General features: G+C 39.5%; 1 protein-coding gene across 2 annotated transcripts; it reads right to left on the bottom strand.

Moving 5' to 3' along the window:
• Positions 1-781: 781 nt before the first annotated feature.
• On the bottom strand, positions 782-17,434 carry zgc:77486 (zf-A20 domain-containing protein). 2 transcript variants are annotated; one of them, XM_036141320.1, is made up of 6 exons: positions 17,312-17,434; positions 15,940-16,138; positions 15,530-15,641; positions 10,460-10,602; positions 5,623-5,730; positions 782-4,388 (listed from the first exon to the last, which is right to left on the bottom strand). In XM_036141320.1, exons 2-6 carry the CDS (start codon positions 16,097-16,099, stop codon positions 4,240-4,242), a joined length of 672 nt encoding a protein of 223 aa, XP_035997213.1. In that variant the 5' UTR covers positions 16,100-16,138; positions 17,312-17,434; the 3' UTR covers positions 782-4,239. The 2 variants fall into 2 exon arrangements, with proteins under 2 accessions (XP_035997213.1, XP_035997214.1); XM_036141321.1 differs by having other exon boundaries at positions 10,478-10,602.
• Positions 17,435-20,759: the final 3,325 nt, after the last annotated feature.

Raw genomic sequence — 20,759 nt, 5'->3', positions numbered from 1 at the left:
AGGCATGTTGGAGCCATGTTTGCTTGCATTTAGTAATTTTATCACAAGCAGTTGGAGCAGGATTGTGAAATTGAATGATGGTTTACAAAATGATGCACAAATAGAAATCTGAAATAAATGTGACGTGAATTTGTATCTGCCTCTCCCAAAGCTATATATTGTACAGCTGCAAGTCTTTAGGGGAATGTCAGCTTTGTTAATTTTTATTCAGCAAATTAGCTCAAGTTCAGTCAGACTAGATAGAGAGGGTCTCTGAAAAGCAATTTCCAAGGCTTGCCACGGATTCTCAATTGAATTTGGGTCTGGATATTGAATTTCTAATACGTAAAGCACGCTTTGACTTAAACCGGTATATTGTCTTGTTCAGGCACCGATGGCTTTTGCCACGTAAACTCAATGCAGTTTTTCCTGTTCCTGCTGAAGAAAACCGTCATAACTCGAGGGTGCTATGAGGATGTGAGCACCTCCCAGGTGTTAGCTCTGTCGCCAACATAGCTTGCAGCAAAAGTGATTTGAAAAGAAATATGGATCAATTACTTTCTTCTTGTTAAATTTGGCAAAAAGGTTGCCAGGATTTTATTTAAGGTATAAGGATGAAGAGGGAACAGCTCATTTATTTTTCGCATACCACCACCAATTTATTCCGCTTCACAATTCGGTGCAACTTTATGTTGGTCCGCTGCCTAAAATCCAGATAACCATCCACTGAACTTGTGGTTGTAAAGAACACGAGAAGTAGTAACAATACAATCATGTATAAAATGAAAACAAAAGACAAGTATACTTTAAAATAAACTTTGTGATTTTATTATTTTATACTTAATCTTACACATCATACAATCCTAACTCTTAAAAGAAAAAAAAAAAGAAGTAATCTGGTGGTGTCTCTGGGGGACTGGAGTGCAGAGGGACAGGAACTAGATCTCTGAAGAAAGCAAATTTAATTTGAACTCTAAACGATTCAACGGTAACGACAGCGATCAAAATAATCTTTATTTGCCTTTACTCCTGCAGTGAAACAAAACTTAAGCCAGAGTCATAAGATATAGATTTATCATGACCAATTAAACCTCCTGTTTGATGAAGACCTTTCTTAGGAACGGCTATGTTAACATTGACTTGAAGACAGCAGAACATAATTGATAAAAAGAAGAAGAAAAATAGGTTAACATACTGATGGGATCTAGACTAAGTAGGAATGCTAACCCTAACTGCTGGTGCTAAATCACAGTCTAAACAATGTTAGTGGTTCAACTATCACTGATGTAAAAAAGAAAAAGAAAAAAAGAAATGACAACGGGCTATCCATTCTCTCCCTGAAACAGTCGAAATAAAAATCCAAATAGTCCGTTAAATTGACATCATAATGTGTTGCGTGAAATATTGTGGTTTACATTCAAACTGCTCATGATTATTAGGAAAAAGCATGTTTACAGGGTTGGGTTACTGATATGAGCAGTCATCAGGAAGCACAAACCATGGCACCCCCCTCCCCCCCCCCCCCATGATTTACGCAGCTGAACAATCATTTTACAAATCACCTGTAAAGCAAAACTAGATGTTCTGCATTAAAAACGACATTTGAAGGTCTGGGAATTTTGTATATGTAGTCAGAGATGCACCAGCTATAAGTCTCCGTAAAGCGAGACCGTTATTTGTCTCGTCATCACCCAAGATCCACCCCCCTCCCGGATTTCAATTTTCCACTAGATGCAAAACGGCAGGAGAAATTAATCACAGTCGGGGTTTATAGATGCTCAGCCGATCGCAGATAAATGGGCCTCGGTTCTGGCATGCCAAGCCCTCACCCCAGCAGCCATTCAGACACGTCGCCCACCGTCACAGAGGACTTCAAATCCAGGAGTTAAATCGAAACTCATCTGAGAGCAAAAAGCTTCCCGTCGGTCACAATCTACGGTGGCTTCTTTTGAAAACTCAAAAAAAAAAAAAGAAAAAAAAAAAAGAAAAAACACCCTGCGATTTCCTTGCCGCACATCTATAAATACTTAATGCTCAGGATCAAGAGACGCTTACAGGGAAAGTTTAAATAATGAAAAGGTGAAACCTCAACTGCTATATACCTGAATGTCACCAGGGCCTTTTTTTTTTTTTAAACCTTTAATATCAGTAACAGGATAAAAGCGTGGATTAGGATACCAAGTAAGCAAGGGACATTAAATGCTTAACGAGGACATTATGGTAGAGAAAAAAAAAAAAAGAAGCATGGCTTGGCGAAGATACAAACAGTGGGTGGCTTACAGAAAACACTGAATTTTATATGCAATAATTCTACATTAAAAGTGGGGTAATAAATCGGTAAAATTGTCAGTGCCAATAAGGGCACTTTTCTATTTTTTTTTTATTTTTGGATAATTATGAAAAGCACTTTAATACACACAGTACTATTCTTCGTCTCAATCCATCACCTTAATTACCTGGCAATAACCTACATAAAGATTATACTATATGAATTGGAGCCGTATGGTATTTACATTTGGAGGAAACAAACCAAAAAAAACAAAAAAATTAAAAAATTAAAAACTGTTGAGTCCTGTTAATTTCAACCCCACAGGTTTCAGCCATGCATTGTGCTACTGCTGTGTGGCCTCCTATTCTTTACAGCTCCAGCGTTTCCAACTACGCAGATAAGTTGCGGTGCAGGGAATCGAGTCCCACCGCACACATGCATCGGGTCAGATCTTCCTGAAGAGGAGTTAGCGAGAAGCCATCTATGCATCTGAATCACAACGCAATGTATAGAGCACAGCACGGCGACAATCTTTGCTGCAGCTGAACGGAACGGGTTTTCTTGTGTTTAGCGTAACTGCGACCCGGTTCAGTTTTCATTCAGCATGTGTCAGTGGTCTGCTGGTGGTTAGAGAGACATGGAGCCTCGCTCCGACTCCAAAGAACAAACAGACATTTAAACAAAGCAAAAAAAAAAAAAAAGGCTTTCAAGGAAAACCTCAAATAGAACACCTCATCACTAGAAGGCAATTTTTGTTCTCCGAGCCTGCTCTATAGCTCGGACATAAACTTCAAATGACCAAGATGCTGAACAAAACCCGAGCAGGTGTGGCACACGTTTTGTGCTCTGCAGTTGATCTCCGTCGTTGTGCTTTGTTTCAAAGAAAAAAAAAAAAAGAAAGGATGAAAAAGGCAATTTTACTACATGGGTTGCAGCGAAACTGCAATTCGATCCATACGAGGTTGTATTATTTTTACGCTCATGGTTGTAGGAGATGGAATTACTTAAATATAACTGCAAAGTGCAAATCCTAACAATTTGCCGACACATGCCGCCAATCCTCCAGCACATACCAACCAAACAATATAAAATAAATAGAATGCAATCACACAATTCAAGCTAACTAGAATATATTAATATAGATCTTCTGATGTCATACGCTCATTAAAACAGAAAACAAAAAAAACAAACAACAGGATTCAATCACTCGGTTAAGTCAAGGTTCAACGTGTACCCGGACCTTTCCCTCCCCAATCAATCATGCACCCAGTATCCAGACATGTCAACATAAAGAAAGAAATATCTGCAAAATGCTGAGCCTTTGGACTTCAACATGTGGTGAGCCACAGCGTGAGAGTTAAAGAGGGGAGGGGGGGCAATTTCAATACAAAGGTTACAGGATTTAAAGTCTAAGAAAAAAAAAAAAAAAATAGTCCAAAGCCCTTAAAAGGTCTGACACATGACTTTTTTTTAACTAACTACACCCTCTGAATAATCCTATGTCATTATCCAGGCTGTGGCACATTCCCAAACAGCTTATCCACATTTTATTTCAACCACCTACAGGGATAGTTTAAAAAAAAAAAAAAAAAAAAAAAAAAAAGACTCACACGATCCCTCCAAGTTGAGAAACAAAAAAGGGGTAAAATGAAATCCCTTCCCTCCTCGTGGCAAAACAAATGTCCGTCAAGCCCCTGCTACTCTCTCCCTAACTCTCAAGCAAGATGTATGCAAACACAAACACACTTTCATACAAACCCACAAAACAGGCACTCAAGATTTCGCTGCGGTCGCTAGCAGAGAGAAAGCGAGAGAGGGGGAGGGAGCCGCCGGCGAGGGACGGGTCTCGACTTTAACTGCGACCGCGTCGCCCCACCCCGCCCGCGTTAGACTACCTTGAACAAATGAAGCCACGATGTCAGGTGTTTTTCATCCAAGTCGCCATTGTTCAAAATTCACAAAGTCTTAGAGACTTTTATTGCACTTAGTCCTCATAACTTCTGGATTTTTTCCGCCACCACGATGGGGTTCTCCTTGCGTATGCGTGCAGCCGCTGCGCTCCGGTAGTCGTACGGACAGTCGTGTTTGTCGGAGTAACGGTGGATGGCACAGAACAGGTTGCCGCAGCGACAGTCAAAACCTAAAAAGAGGAAAAGGAAACTTTTAAAACTGTAGTTAAATATAATAAAATAACAGCTCTATATTATTCGTATGCATTGTTGCACTGAACTCAACAGGTTGAGCTTTCAGTTAGCCACAGTTCTAAAATGTGAATTCACATACATCTTTCTCTGACGATAAATAGTTTGATCAATCAGAGATGCATGAAGAAATCAGCTGGTTAACACCAAGTAGCAGATTTTCAGCTTAACTGGTCGAGACGGCTGACGGACCAGTAGGAAAAATTTGTTATTACAGGATGAACAACTGTCAGCTTAAGTAAGGCACTAAATAAGGAAGTCAGAGGAAGCATAAAAATGTAAAAAGCCAATTCAAAGGAAACCATTTTCTACAACATCTGACCATATGGACTGCAAGAACAAAAAACAAAAAAACACAAGACTTCAGCAGATAACAGGAAGGCTCAATGGAGTATAGCAAACTCGCTCCAGTTCATCCTTTGAGCTTTCAACCTCCACGACTCAACATACTGGCTTTGAAAGCGTTGGCAGCGTTTTGGAAACCCTGAACTCTGCAGGATAAATCTACAATCTTGAGAATGTTGTTTTTGTAATGCTAACAGCCCTAACCATGACAGTAATAGGCACTAAATATGGTTATAGGCAGCATCATTCTTTAACCGAAGCTACATTTGAAATTTCAAGAGAAAAATCTAACATTTATATTTTATATTAAGTTTATATTTTTTATATATAAAAACAAAAACATACCGTTTGAGAACCTGCAGTAGATAAATCTCTATGCACAAGAGTTTTAAAGACTTAAAAAAAAAAAAACTTAACAGCCAGAAATGACAGAGACTATAATCTTTAAACTTTTAAAAGGATGTAATTCATGTTAAGTAATTTGTTTTATTCATGTTACGTTTATACATATTTTCCTCCATTTGTACACAGAGATAAAAGATATTAATTTGTGCTACACGATCTGAATATGTTCTGTTGTTTCAGCTTGACAAGTTTAGAAGAGACGACCAACAATGCAGAAAAATCAACATTTGACTATTTCCATAAAGAAAATTGTCAGATACTATTTGTAGCATTTATACAAATTTCAAGGCGTCACCTAAACACCCGGTTTAAACTAAAGATTTACAGCAAACAGGGCTAATGAGTTGTTTACCTGTTGAGCACCACTTCAACACAGAGCTTAATAATTACCCCAAATGTGTGGAAATCACGCTCCCTGCTTACCAGTGAGGCCCACTTTCTTCCGGCAGGAGAAGCAGCGGTTCTTTTTCTTGTTTTTATCAGGAGTTTGGTCACCATCAGAGGAAGCCTGTGCTCCGTCACCCGGAGGTTCTGAAAACAGGAAAACAGCATTTGCTTAGCTTAGGGTTAAAATATACAAAGAATAAACATTTAAGTGATTTAAAAAAAAAAAAAAAAAAAAAAAAAAAGTAAAAAATGCATATCGGATCTGATATCTTTGTGTTAGGTCCAATGAGGCTACGCTAGCATTAAATTACTTTTCATTAAAAACATCAAGGCAACTAACAAGTTATACTTGAGTTGAGAAACAGTGGGCCGACCCCAATGCAAGTCCCCTGCTCATGCTAACCCATGGATTGTTTTTCATAGACAAACAACCCACAGTTGGTAACATTATATATACACACACATTTAAAGAACAGTAAAATAGTGAATACTCTGCATTTATTGTTTACTTAATTTACTTGTTTATTGACTCTCTGCTGTTACTATGATAGACTATATGTGTTAAGGTAGCCAGTGCATATGTTAGAAATTTTCTCTTTTTAACAACATGCCTAACACCAATCTATGTGTTCTGTATTTTTATTTATTTTTTTCCCCCCATACAGGCATGCTCGGCTGACTGAGGAGGATTTTCGGAAAGCAGAAGACTTTATCAGCCTCATGGAAGTTCTCCACACATCCAAACACTGCGTGCCTTCAGAAAAGAGCCCCACATGCGGACAGATATTGCGATATTGCCCATTCTCCAAAAGCTTGAGGCACATCTAATTGTGAAAGAGGGAGACACAGTGTTTGTATCCAACATAAAAAAAAACAGCTATGGGAAAACCTATCCAAGCGCTACCGGGTAAGTGACTGAGGCAGGCAGCTGGAAAGATATTGATGAATAGAAAAATCTTTATTTCAATGACTTGAACATTTTAAAAAACATCTTTTTCAGAATGATGAAATCAGGAACTTTGTCCAAGAGAAAAAATGCATTGGATCCACACTTTAAACAGAAGATGGACGACAGCAGGTGGAGCAGGTGAAATGCCATGCATGTACAATTGTTTATTTCAGTACTTAAAATCTGAGATCTAATGGTAGTTATGTCCTTGATGGTGAACAGAGGATGGACTGGCCATGCTTTCAGAGGAAAGGCCAGAGAACGGAGGAACTGTAAATGAAGATGAGTGTGTAAGTGAACCAAAGCTAAAATTCTATAGGTTCTTCAGCTTAATAAGGATCATGTCTTTAATTGATGTTTTTTTTTTTTCCTTTTTAGTAAAAATACTGATGAACCTGCTTGTTTAGCAACCAGCTCCCATTAAACCATCCAGAAGAGGAAGAGGCACAGAATGTATTCTCAGTGCAGAGAGAGCTGCAGATGTAGCAGGAAATTCCACCAGCCACTATGTCTGAGGACGAGGCGTGGGCCGGTTACCAGAACCATGGAATACTCCGGTATTAAAAAGTCACATCTTCAAAACCTCTTACATTCTCTTTAATACCGTTCCTGCGGTGTAAGCGCCCTTTAAAAATATAAATTTTGTCAGGGAGAAAGTGATCAGATCCCTCGGTTCTCGTGCACCCGGTGCTACAGCAGCGTAACATAACCCCCGCAGACCCCCACCTGCTAATCTGAAGGTAGCATAATGGCCGAAGGAGGCAAACGCCCCGAACCTTAACTCCCTTAACTAGCTTTGTTGTGTTAGACGGCAAAAATTATAAGTATGATGAGTGTAATACATATTTCTAATGTTCCACGTTTAAGATAAACTCTCCAAAAGTGTTGAGAGAAAATTTTAAGTTGCCATTTGTTAAAATTTTTTTTGCTTAGGGCTGCATTTATTAATTTTTATTTAAAAATAATATATTTATACATATTTCTTGTTCCTTGTTCAAGATAAAGTCTCCCAAAGTGTTCAGAAAGAGTATTAAGCTGCTGTTTTTTAACAAGTTTATTTGTTTAAAGATTGCATTAAGGGCTGCATTTATTTATTTTTATTTGAAAATAATTAAATAATAAGTTATTTTAAAATACATATTTCTTGTGTTGCATGTTTAAGATACTGTTTAAAAATAAATGACTGTTCAACGATACAATCTTTTTAAATTTAGACATCTTAAAATAAAATGATTTTGTGTAGTAGTCATAACACCGTGATATTAGTCATAAAGTTACCATACCGTTAGAAATTCATACTGACCCATGCCGAATTCGCTCACTTCTCTGGGAGTCTGTTTGGACATTCATGCATATCGCACAGTTCTGTAACTTGAGAATCTAAATTTATTGCACAGCATTTTAGACTGCAATCTGACTTTTTGACTTGAAAATGAGTCCATTAGCTGGTAAGGACTATTGCACGCTTTAAGCCTCTCAGGGAGAATTCTTGTGTCTGCGTGTTATATGTAGTGTCTGTCTCATCCAAAATCTCATTACGGTAACGCATAATGACAAAGACTCTGGACTGATTCTAGATGCATTAGTCTAGTCAAACCACTGACTTTAGTTCAAATTAAATGACCCCATTGATGTAAGAAAATCAACTTATTTGTCAGTCTCACTGGTAAAAATATGTAAAAAGTCTTAAAATGAATGTTTCACTGCAGGCGAGTGAACTTACACAGACAATTTCAGAAAAATTCAGACTTATGAGTATGTTTATTTTAATGAGAGAAGAAAAAAAATCCTAGAGAGAAATTGTTTTCAATCACTGGTGCTAAACATTTGGGTAACTTTCTTCCAAACTGATCAGTGTCTAGGATCTTTTAACTTTTAATATACGCGACTTTCTCTGGAGGGCAACTGCGACACGACACAGACACTTATTACTCCTAGCCACGCTTCACTCTACAGAAAACAGCCGATTCAAACAAGCCCATTGTGTATTGTAGAAAATGGCTGCACCTTTAAGCTTGATGTGTGGTTTTGATCAACTGTATAACTGTGTTATGAACAAGGCAGGATGAGGACAGGGTCTGAAATTAACACGTGGAGTTTGGGCATTTTCTGAAACAAGGATGACTTTGTGGAAAAGCACCTCATGTCCACTGTTACGAATGGTGGAGGCTCTGTGATGCTGTGGGCCTGTTTCTCCTCATGCTAAATGGGCTGAACTCATCGTTTTGACGGTAAAACTGTCGTCTTCCAGCCATACTCACAAATCGGCAGCCATTTATACACCCTGAATTTAGGTGCCTTGCCCAAGAGCAGCTGGGGAAGAAGTAGAAATCCAAACCACAACTTGCCGACTCCAAGACAACTCTTCCCGTTGGGAGAGTGGAAATTTTCCACATTGTATAAATGTCCTCGACTTAAAAGGTTGGCTTTTTTTAATGCTACTGGGATAATAGATTGTTGTGTTTCACATCTATAAACATATAGAAATATACATATTATATGCTGTATTCTTATTTTTTGTCTGCACCATCAATACCAAGTCAAACTCCTTGTAAGTGCAAACCTACTTGGCGATTAAACTTGATTCTGATTCTGATATAAAGATATACCTAAGGCATGCCATAAAAATTGACATATTCACAGGGAGAGCAATCCTGTTGGGAAAATTTTGCAAAATAATAATTAAGTGACACAAAATGAGATCCATAAAGTTCATATTTCTTCTTTGGAACAATGATAAACTCCTACAGGACCATATTTCACATAAATTATCATAAAAAAAAAGTGTTTATCTGGTAGCCAAACAAAAGGAATAACTTCACGCATCATTATAGTGTTATGTGGAGGTGGATATTTATGTCTTTACTGACTTCAAACGACAGTAAATTAAAGTGAGCCCTGAGCGTTAACATGTATGTATCCGGTGGAAGCAAAGCAGCAACATAAGGATTGAACTTGTCTTCCCACAGATCATATGATGACTACTATTATCACTAACAACTGTCCAAAAGTTTGCACTGAAGTCATATTCTGTGAAACCAAAAGTAAAAGCCAAGAAGTATGTACTGCTTATTTAACAAGAACAATGGACTGATTTATAAAGTCCTCTCCTAATCATACCGACCACTCAAGCTTTTTACACTACAGACACATTCACCCACTCGCTGTCACTAATGCGCACTCACACACCCATTAGTAGGAAACTCAGGGTTAAGCGCCTTGCCAAGGGGCGCATCAACTCTCTCCAAGAGCTTTGAGGCCCATCGTCCCCTGATGGGAGACTTCAGTCCAACACGTTAAAAAAAATCCCCCCACTGTTACTAGCCCAGCATACATTACGATCACTTTAATGTTATTGCCTATTTGCACACTATTATCTCAGAATATCTAAATACACATTTCTGAAAATGAAGTCATGTGACTCATGAAGGACAACTGGGTCATATAACATGGCTCTACCACTCGCAAAGGGACTGATACCAAAGCCCTTGGACTCTGATACAAACTTTTGAATCTTCAGCGTTTTAACTTTTTTAATCATTTGAATGCTATGAGAAAAAAAAAAAACAACAACACTAACTCTTGTTCATTGCTTGTTTGTTTGTCTTTTATGTGTCTTCTTAACCGGAGTGGCCAAAAAGAAATTTCACCACGGTAATGCGCAGTGACAAAGAATCTTTGAATATGACAGGGGGGGGGGGGGGTGATGGAATCGAACTAGCAACCTTCCGATTGCGAGATGACCACTCTACCCAGAGAAGTGTTGGTGACGTAGTGAGACGAGTGACTATTAGCAAACTAAAGTAGAGGACTTCTGATGCACAGATGAGCATAGAGGTTTTCCAACCTTGTTTTATTTTATTCCTTTTCTTCTCTTCTTGTACCATTAGGACTTGCTTTGGAAACCACATATTTAATGCCCACCTGTGCCATTGGACGTACCCTCATCCTCCTCGTCTTCTTCCTCCCCTCCCTCAGCCGCTGCTCGTTCAGAGTCTACGGCCCCCGAATCTTGGGAGATGCTCATGGCCGTCATCTGTTGGGTTACTGGACTCGGAGAGCTCGGGCTGACATCACGACAGACAGAAGAGCATTCTTTTAAATTACAAATAGTCAAAAGCTATACAACAGGAAAAAAATTGTCAGTTTATAAGTACATGCATGACAAAAGAAGGCATTTTGAGGATAAACTGAAAATCTGAGTACTGAGTATCTATTTTTAAGACTAATCTAAAAACTTTCCTTTTTGACAAAGCTTATAGTTAGAGTGGCTCATATTACCCTGAGCTATCTCTATAGTTGTGCTGTGATAGGCCTAGGCTGCTGGAGGACATCAGGGTCTAATTTTCTCACTCTACTGATTTCTACTGTTCTCCAGTTTTGCATTGTATTACATTGAAATGACTGTCGTCATTTCAGCTTTTAACTTTTTGCTCTCTCTCTCTTTTTCTTCATAGTAGGTACACCTGGTCTGGCGTTCTGTTAACTGTGACATCATCCAGAGAAGACAGCTCACCCGCTACTACCATCTAATGTAGAACAGATTACTGGATCAATGTGTGCTTCTGTGCTTTTTTGTTTCTCTTGTTGTGTCTCTGCTCTGTCTTCTGTAACCCCAGTCGGTCGAGGCAGATGACCGTTCATACTGAGCCCGGTTCTGCCGGAGGTTTTCCTTCCCGTTAATGGGGAGTTTTTCTTCCCACTGTCGCTTCATGCTTGCTCAGTATGAGGGATTGCAGCAAAGCCATGTACAATGCAGATGACTCTTCCTGTGGCTCTACGGTTCCCCAGGAGTGAATGCTGCTTGTCGGGACTTTGATGCAATCAACTGGTTTCCTTATATAGGACATTTTTGACCAATCTGTATAATCTGACCCAATCTGTATAATCTGATTGAACTTGATTTTGTAAAGTGCCTTGAGATGACATGTTTCATGATTTGGCGCTATATAAATAAAATTGAATTGAATTGCTGTAATTTGAATTCACAATAACGCAAAATGTGTTAAAGGCCACTCATTATAAAGCAATACACCAAACAACCAAAGAAAATCGATGTTACTATGATTTTATTAGAATTTCCTGAATTCTAAGATTTTTCCCTGAGTAAGACAAAATTTAATCACAAAGCATCTTTGAGCCCCTAAAGTGAAACATGCTAGGAGCAGTGAGGAGGACTTTTAGAGAGCCAAAAAAGCAGAGAAGATGGTGGAAACAGAGAGAGCTGATTGGCTGATCCAGCGCCTAAAAAGTGGAGGAATTGAGCACATAAACTTCTTTAACAATAATACAATTATTAATATACAGATAATATAAACTTTATCATCCCAACAGATCAAAAGTACCATTAAGTCATTTTAGCGGCCCAGCGGTTAAATGTACCTAGTACTAGTAACTTAATTTTTACTGAAGATTAATAAATAGTTGGACAAATATTGCTTAGTCAGGACAAAAAAGTGGATTGATGTAAAAGGAATATAGTACAGAGTATTAGTTATATTATTTACTGGAAATGCTCTCAATAATAAACATTTTAGAAATGGGATTGTTGCAGCAAAATAGATACATACAAATACAAATAAATACAAATAAATCCACACTTTAGACAACATAAAAGAGTCAAAGTATTTTCTCTACATGACGATATCAGCGTCCATAGCATAAATGGTCATTTGACATTTGCTTGTGTGAGGCCTTCTGCTCTTTGGCTTTTGATGCACGCGACATGATGTGGTTCTAAGTTTGCTTATTAGCGCCGTGGTCCAGAACTAATTTAGCTTTCAGCAATACTCTATTCTCCTGGCGCTGCTCCTCTCGGTTTTCTCCACCTTTTTTTGTCGGTGTTTTGCCAAATTCAACCGCTTTATACAACCGGGCAATCACAAGGTGAGTGTGCAAATAGCTTGAAACAGATGAAGTAGTAAAACGACCACAACGTTGAGAAAACATAAATAAGCAAATCAAAATAATGAGGATATAAAAAAGGTGCGTTCAAACATTTTGATGCTGTGTGACAATTATTTGGGTTTGCTAAGCTTCATCATCATAGACTTCATTTCTTTGGTTATAGATGCGACTGTGGGTGTTTTTTCCCCCACTTGTACTTTCAACCAATCACATCTCTTTAAAGTCCCACCTAGCAACGGGGTCAACGACACTAGCCTCGTGAGACCATCCTGATCTCGCGAGCTTTCGAGGTTTCACTCGCAGATCAGTCTGGCTACTCTCCGTTAAAGAAAATTTGGAGCCGTTCACCAAACGAACGTCCAATCAGCGTTGGCTTTGAGGGGGGTTGAGGTGTGACGCAACGGGAAGCGCGTCAGTTCAGTCTAAACAACATGGCGGCTTCAGCCGATGAAACTAGCGTTAGCGTGGCTATCGAGCAAGTTTTATCGGAATTACAGAGTATTTATTTGCTGAGCTAACGAGCCTTTACCTGCAGCAGCAAGAGTAGCTTGGCTTGTGGTTGTGTTTTCGTCGTCGCTCGTAACAGAGCGACGACGAATCTGATTGGTTCATTTGGCCCGTCCATCACCAACATAGGCCAATCAGCTAACCAGTATTTTCACCCCTTCCCAAAATTACTTCAACGGAAGGTTTCCAGATGGATATGCGGAGCAAATCTATCTGGCGGAGTCAGGTAACAACGACACGTCCTCACTAAGAAAAGTTTCTGTCATTTCTTTACTCAGTCGCTCTCAGCAGCATCTGAATTGCTCCAAAGCTGAGACTCCCTGGTAGGAAGATTTAGGCACAGATAGGAGCGCTCTGAGAATCTTTGTGAAAACGGGTGCTGGTTTCTAAAGTATCTCTCTACGTTACTGAAGTATAATCCAAAACACCCTTTTTTCATATAATCATCTTTGTCGTTGCAACTTTGTGCATTCCAATGAGATTTGTCCTCTGAATTTAACATCCTTTAGAGAGCAGTGGGCGGCCACTGTGCGGAGGGGGGGGAGCATTCTGGGGCTAAGGGTCTTGCTAAAGGACCCAGAGAGGCAGTCTGAGGGATTCGAATCTGGAACTTGCAGCCTTCCCAGGATGCAAGCATCCCTCTCTAAACACAAAGCAACTTGGGTCTTAAAGGGGACATTATCGTGGTTTTAAGTTCCTCCTTTTCACATTGCCATCATTCTGTTGTGGTCTATATAAAGTGGAACTGCGATGATTTGATCTGAATTCCTCGTTAATTTATCCCCACAATGCCCCTTTTTTACTCCTGTTCTGAGGTGCGTCTGAGAGCAACTTGTTTTGGTGCCGTCTCTTTAAATCTAAAGGAGGCACTTCACACCCCTCCAGGTCGCAGAGCGTTCCACTCAACCCCGGTCGACCATTTTTTGGCTTATGTTGCGCGGGAGGTTTACAACGTCGCTGATGCAGATTCAAAAGCTTTACTGACCTTTTTATTTTGCTATCGAACATCCGCGTCGTACTGCTAGCTTAGCAAGAAGCACTGTTCAGCATTTAATTTTTCTTGTCCGTCAACCTGCCTGGGAAAGTTTTTTCCGAACAACTCGTTTGTGTTTGTCTTGTCTGTAAAGACGGTTGCATGTTTTCTTCTGCCTATTCTCCACACGTTAGACTTTAAAACTTCCAGCAGCAGTTCTCTGTTTGGATCAGGTGTGCGGCTGCAAGGAGAAGACGTTACATAATCTGGGAAAGCCTGATAACCTCATATCAAAAATGAAAGGGTTCTCATAACTTAGAATTAGTTGTTTATATATAGATAGGTGTCGGTGCACCCACTGGGAGGCGCCATGTCGCATCGCCATTTCTGATTTCAGTAGCCGAAAGGGGCCAAACTTGTCAGCCATAGGTGTTTTTCCCTATCTGTCTCCTATATGAAGACCCGCTGACGGTGGAGCAGGAGTAGAAAACAAGCAAAGACGACTGTAGATCACTCCATTTCAGTTTTCTGTTGAAATAGAGGACCATCCATACTCTTTGTCCAAAAATAACCAAGAAAGTAGTAATAACCGGGAGAAAACGAGAGTCTGTATCGGCTATTATAACCAGGTGGAGATAATTCATGAGGAAGCGTGGATTTAAAACGGGCACGGAGGTTGCAAGCTTTCTGCTGGACAGCTAAGTTAATTCAATTTAACAGTGAAGTTTATTTGGGCTTTATGTCAGAAACAGGGCAGTGTAGAGCAGCAACTACTCTGTCCTCCCAGCAGAGACACCTCGTTTGTTCGTCTCTTCTCTAGGGAGTATGGGTCTGGGCGGAGGGATATATTTTAGCCGGCTGGTTCACACTTACGCTAGCTCAATAGCGAAAGTGGCTCTCTTTACTCGTGTTTATAGTCGCTTTTATTAGAGCCCAAACAAGCGACTGCACGTTCAGAAACGAGCCCAAAAAAAAAAAAAGCACGACTCACGGAGTTTACAAGTGACTTTAGAAAAACAGTGCCAATAACACTTTCAGGCCACTAGGCTAAGCATCGTTTGTTTACCTGGACGGTTAGTTCCCGTCCAGGAGAAAACCTCTCAGCGTAAATTTTTCGAACACGCTAGCTATTATTAGCGTGACACACAGTATTTCCACGGCCGTATCACACAACTCCCCTCCCCACCTCTGTAGTGCGCTCACTGCTCAGAGCCTACAACAATACCTACCGTCAGGATTAGTCCATTTTCTGGTAGAAATCCTGCATTTCACACAATGACAGTAGCTATTAGCAGTAGCTTGGTACCAAACTCATTGCGGACATGTTTACATTGTGACAATAATGACACTCCACGGCTTCTGTCGTAGTTATTAGCCGCTTAACGGCGAGGCTGTTTGTAATTCGTTTAATGCAAAAAGAACAATTTACAAATTGCAGAGGTCTGCAATTTTTGGCCATCTAACAATTAATGGATGAGACGCATCCTTTAGTCGTCACTAATATGTTTAAAGTGGGTCTGCCTCCACATGGATTCATTAATTATATCGATAAATAAATATTATGACAATGTAAAAAGAAGAAAAGCCCCAGGAGATTGTCAGTATACCTGGTTGTCTGCTCCTCAGGTGGGGTTCCTGCTGCTTCTGTAGTGAGCTCCGAGTTTGTGTCTTCCACGGTTACACTTGTTGATGTTGGTGATGCTGACGGTGATGTAGCAGCTGTGTGCGAAAAGAGAAGCGTAATAGCACAGAACCTGATGTACTGATGAACATTAACCTTATTTCAAGAATCAAACTAAGGAAAACAACAGGCCTAGGAAAAGAGGCACAGATGCACTTTGAGTTCAAGGTGAAACACCACATGGCCATGTCACTCTTGCTGTCATATGCCACAGAGTAGGCAGATGTTCTCCAACCCCTTTTAGCAAAGTCAAGTGCATCCATCGTTCTCACCTTAAAAGAACCATAACAGACTGAACCCAGCTGTTGTCAGGTTATATCTGTCCGATGGTCCTACCTTTCTCTCCAGGAGGGCTGGATCGTCCCCCTCCCTGTTGTCTCTGCAGGTGTTCCTTGTAGCAGACAGAGCACATGCCGTTGGTGCGGGGGTTACCGTAGAAACCACATCCCAAAGTGCAAAGCATTGGCACTTGCGTCTGATTGGTCTCCTGAGCCATGCTCTGACAGAGGGGGAAGGGGGGCGGGAGAGGATATTCCTAAAAAAAAAAAAAAATAAATAAATAAATCGCATAGAATAAGTTAGTCAAAACTGTTCCCCATCTTACTAGAATGATTATCCACTTATCTAAAAGAGTTTGGAGATTCGCTTAGAGGAATGAAAATGGAGCTGATGCAAATTCAGGGTTTTAGATCTTATGTTTACGACCTAATATCAAGTTCTTTTTTTAATTTTATATAATCTTATATTTTATATTAGTTAGCCTAACAAATCTAGAAATTCAGAGAAATGTAGTCCAATGGCATTGACTGTGTGACAAAGTCCAACCCGCTTTATCAAAAAACAAACAAAAAATCTGAATCCAAATCAATTTGTTTTTAAAAAAGTAACACAAAAAATACATTTATTTATAGATAGGTTCACAACACGCGGAACAAACAGAAAGTAAAATGGACCTATTTTTTATATTAGGGCAATGCGGCAAAGTGTCTTTCCTATTAAGCTGGGGATTTAACAGGAAAAAACGAGAAAGGATCAACAAACAAAAGCTACAAAAGAGTCGTTCACTGTTGCAGTTTAAAGGGCGAGCGACGGTCTGCAAAAAAAAAAAAAAAAAAAAAACACCAGCTAGCTGACGGATTACACTTTCTTCCGCCGCAAAGCAAGATGTTTCAGATCAGGAAAAAGTTACCATAAAAGGGACAAAACCGAAAGACATGTCAGCAACAAAAACACTCAATTCTTACATAACAATAAAAAACACTCTACAAACGCGAAGAGAAGACTGGCTAAAAATCCAGCTGAACAACTTCCAACTGACAGGCTGTGGTAGAAAACAACAGCGGTCCTGTGCTGGCACAGCTCAAAGCAAACAGTAACATTAGCAAACAGCCTCGGTGGTCGCTTTATCTGTCTGACACCACATATCAACGCGAAAAACAACGGCGAAACTTACGCCTTCCGCCTTTAGTCACAAAATAACTCGCATCGATCAAAAAACAAAAACAAACGTGACCTTGGTAACAAACAACAAGCAACTCCGCGTTGTTTTTAATCGAATGAACTCTAGCTTTAGCGGGCTAACGCTAGCTGCGCTGCTAGCATTGTCAGGCAACCTAAACGACTGCGCTTCCCGACGCTCTTCTGGCGAGTTTAAAATCGGCAACACGCAGCGAGACGCTCCCGCGTCTGTCGCGAATAAAGTCAGTACCTGAAATCCAAGGTACCGGAGGCTGTCAACGACCTTGAGCTTTAGATTTGAACAAGTTGTGTCCCCAGCAGCACGCGCGGCCTCCTACCCAGGGCGCGTTCCCGTCATTCGAAACGGGGACCATGACGTCAGCCTCATTGATTCAGATCACAGGAACCAACAGACACCAGAAGATTGTGCACAGAGTTTTACAAAAGCTGCGTTAAGGATTAGGTCAGGATTTAATTGGTAAAAAAAAATAAATAAATAAAAAAAAAAAAAATATATATATATATATATATATATATATATATATATATATATATATATATATATATATATATATATAAACTAACAGTGATCCAGGGTATTTTTGTTTATCCCTGGTGGGACATCCTATATGCCGTCTGAGTTTTGGAACTTCATCGGAGAGGTTTGTGCTGTTAAAATCCCCAAGAACTATGATGCCTTGCAAGAAAGGCTAAACTAAACTAGAAGGCGGTACAAGTTTATTTGTCTTCGATTTGAGCATGTAAACAACATCATCTGCCAATGGAATGTGTATTTTGACCCCTAAAAGAAGATGATTAGATGTATTGCACTTAAGATAATGGTAATGAGTTGATCCTATTTTAAGTGCAAAAATCGTATTCCACTGGCAGATCATAATTATTTACCTGCTCAAATCAAGGACAAAGACACAAATTTCAAGAATATATTGCATATTTTTAGTTGCGTTTTTGCAGTGTGAGAGTCTGGAAGGTTTTGTTTGTTTTGTTTTTTCTTGATGTCCATTATCAGGTCCACCAGCTGATTTTCTGCATTTTAAGTACAGTTTTGCTGTGGGATGTAAAAACCAGCCAGACTAAAAGTTGTTAAAAAAAAAAAGCCTATTGCCTTTATGAGAGTATCAAACATGAAAGCTGCCAAAAGGTCCATGCCAGGGGTCAGCAAGCTTTCAAAAAGGTTGCTGACCATTAGTGTTGTCATACGAAGTGCTACCGGTACTGACCTTTGAACTAGAAGAGAGAGTTCATCTCAACTTTATGTAAAATAAACATTTTTCATGCTTTGTTATAGATATTGTCATTTTCAAATCTATATAAATGTAGGTGTGAACAAGCAGGAGTAGTAACAGAGAATAAAATAAAGTTTTAGATGCTGCTCACTGGTGGGTTGTGCTGTTTTTAGAACAGGCTCGTGGGCACCCCATGTGGTCCTCAGGGGCTACTCGGTGCCCGCAGGCACCATGTTGGTGACCCCTGGTTTATGCCAACTCGGGAGGAGTTGCAGAGATCCACAGCTCAGGTGGGAGAATCAGTTCACAGGACAGCTTTTAGTTGTACAATCAACTAATAGGGTCTTAATGAAAGTGTTCCAAGTAGAAAGCCACAAGTCAAGTGGAAAAAGGATATATATATATAGATATATATCTATATAGATATATATCTATATAGATATCAATATCTCTCTCTCTATATATATATCTATCTATCTCTATATGATATATATATATATCTATATATATATACATACATATATACACACACACATACATAATTATTTTAGAACGTCCAAGAACATCCTGGGCTCAGCTTATGGGATGATGAGGGCAAATTTTCCTTAATTATCTTCTGATAACATGCTGCATTTCTCCTAAACCAAGATCCCTGTGCCTTTGCAGCAAACATATCATGAAGACAATGCTAATCCACATCCATGCTTCTCAGAAGGCATGGTTCAACTGTTTTTGTCTTCTACAAATGGATTCTTGTGGCCATGAAGATCACTTTTAGTCTTATCACTCCAAATGGATTTTCCAGGAGTTTTTGGAATAGTCTCGCTGTACTTGTTTGGGCGTGGTAACAGCTTTTTTTCAAGTGAATTTGACATGCAGCCCTTTGTGCTTACAGTTTTGGTTGTAATCCATCTATGGTAACTGGAAGTGAGCCAAAATAGCACACAAATTTACAAACAGGTTTAAAATTACAGTTATTCTAATACTGTATGGACATTTAAAGACAATTATTTTGGGTGTTCAGTTTCTGACATAACTTTAAACCACTCCCAGGGATGAGCGTATCTGTGTGTCCATGGTCGTTGGACCTGTTCAGGAGGCATCTTTCCCTTTGCTCATTGACTACCGGGGATAGGTGGCTGCCCATATGAAGGTAAGTCCAGAAAATATACGTGATATGTGACCGCAGGCGTTAACTCATGCACCCAACATAAAATGATGCAACAGAAAACCAAGCTTAAATGTTTTAGATGAATTTTAAATTGTATAAAAAACTTTAAACATAACTATCTGATGAAAACACCAACTTTGATTAGAGAATTATAGTTTTAATTTTTTCTATTTACCTCCACATCTTCTGTTCAATGTATTTTAAATATCTTCTGAAGAATGTACTAAAATAAAAACCACCATGATTTAACATAGCAAACAGTTTAGAACTTCCCAAGGGATAATTACTGCATAGACTATTATTAGCTGTAACAACTTATCCAACCCTCATTTCTTGCTTAAGCAACCATGCCTGAAGAAACAGTCTGTGGTCACAGAATTTTTTTTTCAGAAGGGTCACACTTTGTGCCTACATCAAGCAAGGAAAACATCTAGCAATATTGTTGAAACTGCTAATAGTGGGCTAAGAATGGTCTTAATTGCTAAAAACTGGAAGGTTCCATCTTCTTTGTGCAAGAAATGTGATTGAAAAAAAAAAGATAAATTATCTTTATCAAGATCACTTAAATGTGCGATATAGTCAAAACAGAACTCACACAAAATGTTCAATAGTGAAAGCAAGCGTATTTCCACAATCACAACGTAAGGGGAACTCAATGGAATGAGACTAAACAGCTGTGTAGCATTAATAAAAAATAAAATAAAACACAACAAACACTGATCAGTAAGGCTAATTGGAAAAACTGGGTTCAGTTTCCAAGGGAGCATAAAGACTGGACTCCAGGGGCACAGTGGTTGTGTGTCAATCCATGTACCCATGCCTCAGTTCTTGACATGGTCGTCTCAGGTTCGACTCCTGACCCGTGGACCTTTGCCGCATGTCTTCTCCCTCTCTCTCTCTACACCATTCCTTGTCTGTCTCTTTCAAATAAAGGCCACTAGAGCAACAGAAGTACTTTTAAAAGAAGATTGGACAGGAGCAATGGAAAGTTGTGGTCTGCATATGGCAAGACGTAAAAAGCCAACATTCAACGGGCTCAAATCGTAAACGAGTAGCTCAAAGAGCATGAGACGTTGTCCCACTTGGACTGGCCTTAACCCCATTGAGAAACCTTGGTAGGAGCTGAAAAAGAATTTGCGCCACAGTCTGATCCCCCTCCTGGGCAAAAACTAATGAAACTCGTGATGGAAATAAATGTTGCGACATTGCAGAAGCCCATCAAAGCATGCATACTGGGATTCAAGCATAGGCGATCCAACGGGCGTGGGACGGGCTGCTTA

The sequence above is a fragment of the Fundulus heteroclitus genome, chromosome 9 (assembly GCF_011125445.2).
Source record: "Fundulus heteroclitus isolate FHET01 chromosome 9, MU-UCD_Fhet_4.1, whole genome shotgun sequence".
In the NCBI taxonomy this organism is placed as follows: domain Eukaryota; kingdom Metazoa; phylum Chordata; class Actinopteri; order Cyprinodontiformes; family Fundulidae; genus Fundulus; species Fundulus heteroclitus.
This window is presented reverse-complemented; position numbering and strand designations above follow the sequence as displayed.

Bases quoted from the DNA above. Each gene is read 5' to 3' on its own strand.
- zgc:77486 (XM_036141320.1), bottom strand. From the start codon at position 16,099: ATGGCTCAGGAGACCAATCAGACGCAAGTGCCAATGCTTTGCACTTTG. The intron at 5,731-10,459 runs GTGGGCATTAAA...TCCTGTTTTCAG, and splicing joins GGGTACGTCCAATGGCACAG to AACCTCCGGGTGACGGAGCA. The intron at 4,389-5,622 runs GTAAGCAGGGAG...TCCTCTTTTTAG, and splicing joins GAAGAAAGTGGGCCTCACTG to GTTTTGACTGTCGCTGCGGC.